This window comes from Corvus kubaryi, unplaced genomic scaffold, assembly GCF_017639235.1.
Source record: "Corvus kubaryi isolate FWS band 111438036 unplaced genomic scaffold, C.kubaryi_AGA036_p1.0 split1-37355, whole genome shotgun sequence".
Taxonomy (NCBI): domain Eukaryota; kingdom Metazoa; phylum Chordata; class Aves; order Passeriformes; family Corvidae; genus Corvus; species Corvus kubaryi.
This window is the reverse complement of record NW_024582078.1, coordinates 2,247,709-2,259,080: the sequence shown is the minus strand read 5'-3', so window position 1 is coordinate 2,259,080 and position 11,372 is coordinate 2,247,709. Positions and strand designations below refer to the sequence as shown.

Below are 11,372 nucleotides of genomic sequence, written 5' to 3'. Positions count from 1 at the left end.
TGCAGGGCCAGGAGTCAGATTTGATGATCCTTTTGGCCCCCTTCCTCTCAGGATATCCCATGACCCTACAACAAGATTTCAAATGTATGTCATGGCTCTCAAATCCTTTCCCTTGTGTTTTTTTGGCACCCGAGGTCAGAACAGTGACAGCTCCTGTGAGACGTGGATAGCTGCAAACACGTGGGGAATTTGGGGTGTCCCGTGCAGGGCCAGGAGTCAGATTTGATGATTCCAACTCAACACACCCCATGACCCTACAACGAAATTTCACATCCAAATCACAGCTCCAAAATCCTTTTCCTTGTGGTTTTTTGCCTCCTCAGGTCAGAGCAGCGACCCCTCCTGTGAGACATGGATAGATGCAAAAGTGGGGAATTTGGGGTGTCCTGTGCAGGGCCAGGAGCCACATGATCCTTGTGGGTCCCTTCCAAGTCAGGATATTGAACACTCTGAGGCACATAGTGGGAATTTGGGGTGCCCTGTTCAGGGCCAGGAGTCAGATCTGATGATCCTTTTGGCTCCCTTTCAGTCAAGATATCCCATGACCCTACAAAGAGATTTCAGATCCTTTTCCTTGTGTTTTTTGCCTCCCCAGGTCGGAGCAGCGACTCCTGCTGTGAGACATGGATAGATGCAAAAGTGGGGAATTTGGGGTGCCCTGTGCAGGGCCAGGAGCCAGATCTGATGATCCTTCCAAGTCAGGATATTCCATAATCATAAGAAAAGAGATTTCAAGCGCACGTCACAGCTCTAAAATCCTTTTCCTTGTGTTTTTTTGCCTCCCCAGGTCAGAGCAGTGACTCCTCCTATGAGACATGGATAGATGCAAAAGTGGGGAATTTGGGGTGTCCTGTGCAGGGCCAGGAGTCAGATTTGATGATCCTTTTGGCCCTCTTTCAGTCAAGATACCCCATGACCCTACAAAGAGATTTCAGATCCTTTTCCTTGCGTTTTTTGCCTCCCCAGGTCAGAGCAGCGACTCCTCCTATGAGACATGGATAGATACAAATGTGGGGAGTTTGGGGTGTCCCGTGCAAGGGGATGATCCTTCCAAGTCAGGATATTCCATAATCATAAGAAAAGAGATTTCAAGCGCACGTCACAGCTCTAAAATCCTTTTCCTTGTGTTTGTTTGCCTCCCCAGGTCAGAGCGGCGACTCCTGCTGTGAGACATGGATAGATGCAAACATGTGGGGCGGCTACGACTCGCCCAGGACCACTCGATCCTGAACCCGCAGAAGTGGCACTGCGTGGACTGCCACACCACCGAGTCGCTCTGGGCCTGCCTCAAGTGCTCGCACGTGGCCTGCGGCCGCTACATCGAGGAGCACGCCCTGAGGCACTTCCAGGAGACCCGGCACCCCTTGGCCATGGAAGTGCACGACCTCTACGTCTTCTGTTACCTCTGCCAGGATTACGTCCTGAACGACAACCCCGAGGGGGACCTGAAGCTGCTGAGGAGCTCCCTGTCGGCCATCAAGGGGCAGAGGAGCGGGAGGACGCTGCGCTCCATGGCGCTGGCGGAGGATGTGTGGAGGAGGAGCCCTCAGGGCCAGTCCCAGATGCTCACGGCGCTGTGGCACCGGCGCCAGGCCCTGCTGGCGAGGGCGCTGCGCACCTGGTTCCACAAGAGCTCCCGGGGGCAGCTGAAACTAAAGGAAAAAAAACAGCTGGAGGAGCTGGAGAAGAAGAAGGAAGCGGCTCGGCGGCGGCGGCAGGAGGTGAAGAGGCGGCTCCTGGAGGAGCTGGCGAACACCCCGCCGAGGAAGAGCGCCAGGCTGCTGTCCCATGTGCACAGGGAGAGCTTGATCCCAAGGAAATTCAGGGAGGTGGCCACCGCTTCCCGTACCTCAAGGCAGGTGCAGAGCAGCAGATTGAAGCAGTTCTACTCCATCCGGCGGCAGCCCCTGATGACGCCCGGGGTGACGGGGCTGAGGAACCTGGGCAACACTTGTTACATGAACTCCATCCTGCAGGTGCTCAGCCACCTCCAGAAGTTCCGAGAATGTTTCTTGACTCTTGATCTCTGTGAAACGGAAGAACTTTTAGCTAAAACTGTGAACGGGAGGGCCAGGATGCCTGGCAAACTGGCAAATGGCGCTGCTGCAAACGAGCCAGGGAAGCCTGACAAGGTGGGATCGTCTGGCACGCAGAGCTCGCCAGCTGGCTTAAACGGGGGCTCCTCCATAAGCCGGAGTTTAGAACTGATCCAGCCCAAGGAGCCGAGCTCGAAGCACATCTCCCTGTGCCACGAGCTGCACACCCTCTTCAGAGTGATGTGGTCTGGCAAGTGGGCCCTGGTGTCCCCCTTTGCCATGCTGCACTCCGTGTGGAGCCTGATCCCCGCCTTCCGCGGCTACGACCAGCAGGACGCTCAGGAATTCCTCTGCGAGCTGCTGGACAAGGTCCAGCAGGAGCTGGAGTCCGAGGGGACCAAGCGCAGGATCCTCATCCCCTTCTCGCAGAGGAAGCTCACCAAGCAGGTCCTCAAGGTGGTCAACACCATTTTCCATGGGCAGTTGCTGAGCCAGGTATGGAATTGCTTTTCCACGGGGACCGGTTGGAGCCGTTCCCACCGAGGAGCAAAGGCTCCGTGTGTTGAGGATCCCATCAAGGAGTGGCTTAGGAACAATTCCCGAGAAAAAACCCCCTTGGGTTGCTGTGCAGGTGCCATCATTTCCATCCTTGTCGCATTTATCACAAATTCACCCCAGTTCTGCCACTTGAGGATGAAACCTGCACAAGTACAGAAATCCTGAGCTCTTGGTTTTAAGGTTTGAATGTGTTTTTAAGGTGCCTTTGCATTCCTTTTGCCCCTTTCTGGTGGTGTTTCTGTGCCTGGGAACAACATGATGAGGCACCTCTGGTGCTTTAAAGGACAAGCTCTTTGTGACAATTTTTTTTTTTGCCAGCACAAAAGACACTGAATATTCTTAACAGAGGTTTGTGTGGGAGGTGAAAGTGCCTGTGGTGCTGTTTGGTCTCTTTTTCCTGTGCTGTTCCTTGTTGGAAATGTGTCATTCCCCACAAGGAAGAGCCCCAGAGTCCCAAAATCCCCCAGGCATTTTGAAAGTCCCAGCTCCCTTTGCTTTCCAGGAGACATGAAACGGGAGCAGAACTGGTGGTTTGCCAGATCAGACACGAACTGTGCTCTCTGTGTGTTGTCAGGACAATTTCTGTCACCCTTCCCTGAGCCACTGAGGTCAGCATTCCTTAGGACTTGGTGCATGTTGGAGAGATTAAAAGGTGGATTTTTCCACTTAAAGCTTTTGGCTTTCAGGGAAAGGATGTCTGAAGTTGTGCTTCATGTAATTATAGAATAACCTGAGCTGGAAGGGACCCACAGGGATCAAATCCAACCCCTGGCCCTGCACAGACACCCCAAAATTCCCCCCTGGGCAGTGCCCAGCACCCTCTGGGGGAAGAACCTTTCCCATTATCCAACCTAAATCCCCCTGGCACAGCTCCAGCCGTTCCCTGGCTGCTGTCACAGAGAGCAGAGCTCAGGTTCGTTTGAATCATTTCCACTCTTAATTTCTCCTGGGCTCCTCCACGTTCTGTGCTCAGTTGTGTCTCTCAGCCCTTGGCTGGTGCGTTGTGCTTGGGTCAGACCCTGTTGTGGTGCGAAGATACAAATCAGTGGAATTTATCTGCTGCTGAAATCCGCTATAAATAACTCCTGAGCTGTTTATTGTGCTCCTGGAACCCTGGTGTGCAAGTGCTGCGTTGAGTTTCAAACCCCCTTTAGTGCACTGAGCTCCTTTCCTGTCTGCTGGCTCCTCTTGTGGTCAGTGTTTGCCTCAGAGTTTAACTGGAGAGGCTGGAGGAGCCCTGAGGGAGCTGGGAAGGGCCTGGAGAAACCCTGAGGGAGCTGGGAAGGGCCTGGAGAAATCCTGAGGGAGCTGGGAAGGGGCTGAGGAAATCCTGAGGGAGCTGGGAAGGGGCTGGAGAAATCCTGAGGGAGCTGGGAAGGGTCTGAGGAAATCCTGAGGGAGCTGGGAAGGGGCTGGAGAAATCCTGAGGGAGCTGGGAAGGGTCTGAGGAAATCCTGAGGGAGCTGGGAAGAGGCTGGAGAAATCCTGAGGGAGCTGGGAAGGGGCTGGAGAAATCCTGAGGGATTTGGGGGAGCTCAGCCTGGAGCAAAGGAGGCTCAGGAGGGGCCTTGTCATTCCACAGCTCCCTGGCAGGAGGGGGCAGCTGGGGGGGATTTGGGATCTTCTCCCAGGGAACAGGGACAGGAGGAGAGGGAACGGCCTCAGGTTGGGCCAGGGGAGGCTCAGGTTGGAATTTCAGCAGGAATTTCCTCATGGAAAGGGTTGGAAAGGGCTGCCCAGGGAGGTTTGGAGTGCCCATCCCTGGAGGTGCCACCTGGACGTGGCACTGAGTGCTCAGGGTGGGGATCGGGCACAGGTTGATGACCCTGGAGGGCTTTTCCAACCTCAGTAATTCCATGAAAACTTTTCCTGCTGTTATTTACGATGCACTGGGGTGACATAAGAAAACCAGCACACCTAAAATTGGTCCTTTCGGGCTCCTTCCATGAATAATTTTTACATAGCAGACAAATCATTAAAGGAATTGGACACTCTGAATATTCAGGAAAGAAAAGAGACTGTGGAAGGAAGGTTGGATGAAAAACGCTGACTTTTTGTAGCAGAAACCAGATCCCAGGTGCCTTTGCCCATCTGTGAGCTGGTGTTTCTTCTGTTTGTCTGAGGAAGGAAATAAATCCCATAACAGTGAAGGATTTTTCTTTGAAAAAACGAGAAAGGAATTGAAATCATTTCAGACTGGACATAAAAAGTATTTCCAGATCTTTGCCTGTGGAGCTGCTCTGCTTTTTTTTTTGAGCCCCACCTCCCTCTGTCCCAGCTCCATCAGCTGCGTGTCCCTGTCCTCCCCCCGCAGGTCACCTGCAGGACGTGCAACTACAAATCCAACACCGTGGAGCCCTTCTGGGACCTTTCCCTGGAATTCCCGGAGCGCTACCACTCCCTGGAGAAGGGGCTTGTCCCAGTGCAGCAGGCTGAGTGCATGCTCACCGAGATGCTGGCCAAATTCACCGAGACCGAGGCCCTGGAGGGGAGGATCTACGCCTGTGACCAGTGCAACAGTGAGTGGGCTGGGCCTGTGCCCTGCCAGGGAGCACCTCCTGCGTGCCTGGAGACACGGATTGGGGCCTGCAAGGGTGGGGAAATCTCCTTTTCCTGCCTGCTGCTGCTGGTTGGGTTCCTCCTGTTCGTGGCTTCGGCTCCTTTGGGCTCCGGTTGGGTTCTGATGTGGCATTTTTTGCATCTGATGGGCCATTTTTTAGCTCTGCCGTGTTATTTTTCGGTCTGAAATGTCATTTTTTGGCTCTGCCGTGTCATTTTTTGCATCTGATGGGCCATTTTTTGGCTGTGCCGTGTCATTTTTCGGTTTGAAATGTCATTTTTTGCCCCTGCCTTGTCATTTTTGGCTCTGATGGGCCATTTTTTGGCTGTGCTGTGTCATTTTTTGATCTGAAATGTCATTTTTTGGCTGTGCCGTGACATTTTTCGATCTGAAATGTCACTTTTTGGCTCTGCCATATCATTTTTCAGTCTGAAATGTCATTTTTTGCCCCTGCCTTGTCATTTTTGCCTCTGCTGGGCCATTTTTTGCCCCTGCCATGTCATTTCTCCATCTGCCACATTCTCTCACCTCTGCCACCCAGCAGCACAATTCCCCACAGGTTTAACCCGAGCATGTTCAGAGTTGCTCTCCCTTGTGTTGGAGAGGACTTCAAAAATTCTGGGGGTGAGAATTTTTTGGATTTCAAGGCAAAAGAAGGAACTTTGCTCATCTCTGCGTGGCAGGAAAGCTTTTCTCACACATCACCTCTGTGCTGCCTGTTCTTCAGTGAATCCCTGAGCCAGAAATCAGAGTTCCCAAGGTGCCAGGTGGGAGTTTGAACTCTCCATGGGCATTTTCTCTGGAAGCACAGAGCTGGGAATACCCTGGGAATGTGTTACCATCACCTGGGAGGTGTTTGCTGTGCTCAGCCAGAAGGTGATTCCTCCTTTCCTGCAGCAGCTCGGAGTGAAAAGTCCTTTTATCCCTGAAAATCCCTTTATATCCTCACACAGGATTGAAATTCCTTGGAATTGGAATACTTCCCCATGCAGGTTTTTATGGCAAATGTTGATTCCCTCAGGAGGAAAATGCCCATGGTTTGAGTGGCAACCGAGCAGCTGGAGCAGCAAATATTTGCAGGGATCTGTTCTCCATCAAATGGCAAATCTGTTACCAAACATCTTCCCAGAGTGTTGGGAAATAATCCCTGACTAGATGTGCTTGGAACAGAGCCAGATATGCCTGGAATCAATCCTGATCCACAAATTGTGCGAGTTCAGCTTCATCTTAACTCGGTTTGCTTTGATTTCTTTGGGAGGGGGAAAAAAAAAAAGAAATGAATTTTAATGGCTACTTCAGAATTAAATGGCTTTTAAGGGATTGTGAATGGCTGAGGAATTCTAAATGGCTGAGGGAGCATTTTCCAGCTGGAAAAAGTCAGGGAAAAGGCCCCAAGTGCCAGGAGCAGTTGGGGCACTGTGTGGCAGACCTGCTGCAGGAGCAGCCCCCATCTGCTCTGAGCTGGGGCTGCACTGAGGGGCACAAATCCAATTAACAGCTACAGTCCTGACTGGGAGCTCTGGCAGCCACCTGTCTTTCCTGGGAAGAGGAGGGAGGAATTCTCCCTCTTTTCCAGCTTTGCTGTTGCATTTTGTGCCTTCTTTTAATCCTCTCGAGCTGCTGGAACCTGCTACTAAAAGCTTCTGTGAGAAGCTCAAAGCAGCAGAGAGAATAAAACATCGAATATTTGTGTGCTGGAATTCACCTGCTGGAACTGCTGCAGCCCAGGATTATCTTTGGCCTGAGCTCTGGCTCAGTATTCCTGGTGTTTTTCCAGCAGGAACAGCTCACAGGTGACAAATGTTTGTGTGCTGAGGAGAAAGGGAGAGTTTTGATCCCCCAGAAGTTCCTGCTCTCTGGAGGGATTCAGAAATGGTTATTCCTGTGGCCATCCCTGTGCTGGAATAAAAGAGTTCACCCTGTGCTGGTTTTTGTCTTTGGGGAATGAATTGGAGCCTAATAATCTTTGCCTTGGGGGTTTTGGGGTTGGTTGGTTTTTTTTTGGCAGGCAAACGGCGAAAGTCTTCTCCTAAACCTCTTGTTCTGAGCGAAGCTAAAAAGCAGTTGCTGATCTACAGACTACCTCAGGTCCTCCGGCTGCACCTTAAACGCTTCAGGTGAGCCACTGGGCCCTGATTTTTGGGGAAAAAGTGACCAAAAGTGGGCCTTTAACTTCCCTCAATTCCTGCCAAAGGCAGCTGTGTAACTTCTGAGCCATCAGCTTTGTGAACCCCCCTCATGCTGCCTGTTTGCAGGGTGTTTTCTGCCACAATTTAAGATTTTGTGCATATTAATCCTTAATTTCCTTGAGTTTTACTCGAGTTTTCAGGTGGCTTGGGAGGAGAAGTCAATAAGTTGAGTGAAAGATTTGTTGAAGGTGGGAGACGGAGGGTTAAATGCCAATATTGGGTGTTTACCTGCTGAATAAAAAGCAGAAAAAGCTCAAAATATTAAAACAAGTTTCTAAAGTGGTTAGGCTGGATATGGGGGGGTTTTATTGGTAGAAATGAGCATTTTAAAGGTGGTCACAGGAGAAATCTGGCTCTACAGTATCCCGACTAGAACAAAAATTATCAATGGCAGAAGGAGACCTCACCTAAAATAAAAATCACCAATAGCAGGAGAAGACCCCACCTCAAATAAAAATCACCAATAGCAGGAGACCCCACCTCAAATAAAAGTCATCAGTGACAGAAGGAGACCCGACCTAAACCAAGAATCATCAATGGCACAGGGAGATCCCATCTAAACCAAAAAAAATTATCAGGAGATCCCACCTAAAACAAAACCCCTCAAAGTCAGGAGACCCCATGTACAACCAGCACCCCGAACAGCAGCAGGAGCTCTGTGTGAGGGGTGGCTGCAGGGGATTTTGGGCTGAAAACCCAGGATTTAGTGCCACCCAGGGCCCCGAGCAGATGCCGAGCGTGCTCTTTGTGTTCGCAGGTGGTCTGAGCGCAATCACCGCGAGAAGATCGGGGTCCATGTCCTCTTTGAGCAGGTATTAAACATGGAACCTTACTGCTGCAGGGACTCTCTGTCCTCCCTTGCCACAGAGACCTTTGTCTATGACCTCTCGGCTGTGGTGATGCATCACGGGAAGGGGTTTGGCTCAGGACACTACACAGCCTATTGCTACAACACGGAGGGAGGTGCGTGTGCTAGGGACGGGGAAATCCCAACCCACTCCTCTTCCCTCCCTCAGGATTCCTTGTGATGCCTTGAGAGGCCACCTAAAAACAGAGACTAGACAAGAATAAGGGAATAAAGGTAGGTATTTATTTGAAAGGCCTTCAAAGGTACCCCGTGGGGAGCCTGAGGCTACTGCCGAGATGGACCCCAAGGTGGACCCCGAGGTGGACCCCGAGATGGACTCCAGGTCACGAGTTCTTCACCCTTTTATAGGTCACCCTTTTATAGGTTTGGTTCATTTGCATAGCAGCATCAATTCTCCAATTAAAGCTTCACTTAATGAGGTCATTTCCCCAAGCTTGCCCCCACTTTAGAGGCTTTTGGTTTGTATTTTTTGGGCCTAGGATGGTCTGGGTGTCCTGGGAGAGCGGGCCCGGAGAGGCTTTGTTATGTGTGCCCAGCAGTGAACAGGCTGCAGGAAACTCCTGGAAAAATATCAAAGTTCAAACCTAAGGCATCACTTGGAATCCCCTCCCTGCCCTTGAGTAGTTTTGTCTCCACCCTCCCCCTCCTCAGTGTATTGCTGTTTCTTAATATTTTTTGTCGTTTCTGGTTTTTTTCTTTGGGTGTGGGTGGGGGTTGTTGGGGAGCCTTTTCCTGCTGGCTGGGAACAGCATGAATGCTCCATTCTGCCAGGCAGAGGCACTCCGTGGAGCTGCTCCAGGATCCTTGGGATGAGGAGATGAACAGAAAGTGTTTTGAGGCTGGACAGGAACTATTCATGAATAACATCCGCAGGGGGCTGGCTGTGAGATCCCAGCAGCTGGATCGGGATTGACTCTGCCTCCTGGCTGCACGAGCAGGGACAAATTGCCTGGCCCCAGGGGATTTTTTTTGTCTGCCTAATGGAGCTTTTTGGGCTGATTAAATGAAGATTTGCTATTTCTAAAGCACCAGAAAAAAAAAAAAATATATATATTAAAAACATTTTCCAGGTTAGAGGAAAAGCCAGAGGTGCCTTTTCTCCTGTGGATGTTTCCTGTGAGCAGTTCCAAAATCCAAAGGGATCCTGCCTCAGCTAAGAGCCTCTTTTTCCTTTTGTTTCCCAGGTTTTTGGGTGCACTGCAATGACTCCAAACTGAATGTATGTAGCGTGGAGGAGGTGTGCAAGACCCAGGCCTACATCCTCTTCTACACTCAGAGAACAGTGCAGGACAAAGCAGAAATCTCAGAAAAACAACTCCAAGCTCAGGTGCCACCCAAAACCAGTGACAAGGACAGAAGACTGACATTCCCATGATGGGGAGGGGGGGACACTCCCAGCTTCTTTTGGGAACCATTGGTGTTCATCTACCCCCTGTTGGTGGGGAAAACCCACTGGCTGCAGGAATGGGCTCAGAGCAGGATGTTTGTCTGGGAAAGCCTCTGGAGCTGGTTCTGGTTGTTGGCAGAATCTTGGCTTTCAAGTGTCTTGATGGCTCCCCCCCCAAAAAAAAACCACCAACGAAATTAGGAAGTTTGATGCTTTTCATTCATCCCCTGTCAAAGAGGAATGAGCACAAGCAGGAAACAGGAGAATCCACCTGCCTCCAACACCCTTCAATCCCTAAAAATCCCGATCCAACTCCAAGAGGAGCAGGTACAGTACCCTCCCCTCGAGTGGCCAGCCTTGCCAGGTGAATCCCAGTCCCTGGGAAGGAGCTGGCTGCTCCCAGAGCTCTTCCTGCTGGAGAAAGGTTTCCATTCTCCTCAATCCTTCCCTCTGCTGCCCCCCTGACACCAATTTCTGTGCCCTGGGAGAAGCTTTGCCAGCAGCTCTGTGTGTCAGTGGCGCTGGGGCTGTGCCACACTCCGGGGTTTCTTCCTGTGGGCTGAACTCAGCTGGCAGCTGAATTCCCTCCAAATGGGATTTTAATGCAGTTCTGCTCTGGAGAAAATGTGTTTTAACACCCCAAAAATGTGTTTTAACACACAAAAATGTGTTTTAACACACACACAAAAAAAAAAAAACCTGAGGAATGTCCTTGTGTGCCATCTCTGTGTGGCAGCCAAACCAAAGCCTGTGCCCAGGTTTCTGCTGGCATCACCAGGATTGGGAAGAGTTTGGGAAAGCTGTGGGAGCAGAAGTTGGAATTGGGGAGGCAAATTCCTGCTTTTTGTACAAACGTGGTTGGTTTTCCTCAGGGGAACGGGGTGGTGGGAATGGCACAGTGAGGGGGGGGGTTCTGTCACTGCTTTTGGGGTGAAAAAGCAGTGAAAAATGTCACTTAATTGTGGTGGTCACAAGGGTGGTGCCCAGATCCTTTGAGGTCTCTATTCCTGCAGGGCCACCCAAGGGGGAAGGAATGTAGTGAAATCCCAAATAATTCCACGTGGAGTTGCAGAGGCTACAAAAAACCCCCCAACAACAACAACAACAAAACAAAAAAAACAAAGTTTGTCTCTGAAATCAGCCTGATTTTGGAATTCTGTGGGAATCACAGAGCCTTAGTGGACTATCCAGAGTCACTTCTCAGCCTACAGTTGCACCTCAGGTGTGGTTTTTGTAGTTTTGGGGCTTGGCTGTTCACATTTCACGTTTTAATCTGAATATTAGACCTGATGTCTGTTCATCTGGGTTATTTTTTTAAGTGGTTACAGGTGAAATAACCTAAAATAGGAGGGTTTTTAAAAAAAAAGGAAAAAAAAAAATAAAAAGTTCCATTTCCAGGCAGGGAAGTTCTCAAAGTTTTTCTCCTCCTCCCTTTTTTTCCTCTCTTTGTCCTGTCAGATAAACACAAGCTGCCAACCTTGGTTGTTGTGGGGGAAAGGCTCCCAAATCCCACTCTTTTCTGGGATTTTGAACCTCCTGTCCCTGGGCAAAGTCACATGAGGTCTCCTGTCCCCCTAAAAATTCCCATTTCCCATATTCCCACCAAGATGCTGCCTTCTGAGCCTAAAAGAAATGTCTTTTTTAACAATTAAATATCATTTTGGGGTCATATTCTCCTATTTTTTTGTTTGCAACAGTGCTGATAAAAAAGATTTGGTTTTGGTTCCTGTTCCGGTTTGGCCAAATTTAGAAATATATATATATACTCTGAGAG

At 50.3% G+C, this 11,372-nt stretch overlaps 1 protein-coding gene across 2 annotated transcripts; it reads left to right on the top strand.

Moving 5' to 3' along the window:
- The first annotated feature begins 21 nt into the window (after positions 1-21).
- USP49 (ubiquitin specific peptidase 49) lies at positions 22-11,256 on the top strand. Of its 2 annotated transcripts, none has more exons than XM_042013727.1 (5): positions 22-2,531; positions 4,909-5,113; positions 7,163-7,271; positions 8,101-8,155; positions 9,396-11,256. In XM_042013727.1, the coding sequence occupies exons 1-5, from the start codon at positions 1,173-1,175 to the stop codon at positions 9,426-9,428; spliced, it is 1,761 nt and encodes a 586-aa protein (XP_041869661.1). In that variant the 5' UTR covers positions 22-1,172; the 3' UTR covers positions 9,429-11,256. The 2 variants fall into 2 exon arrangements, with proteins under 2 accessions (XP_041869661.1, XP_041869660.1); XM_042013726.1 differs by having other exon boundaries at positions 25-2,531; positions 8,101-8,306.
- The last annotated feature ends 116 nt before the right edge of the window (positions 11,257-11,372 follow it).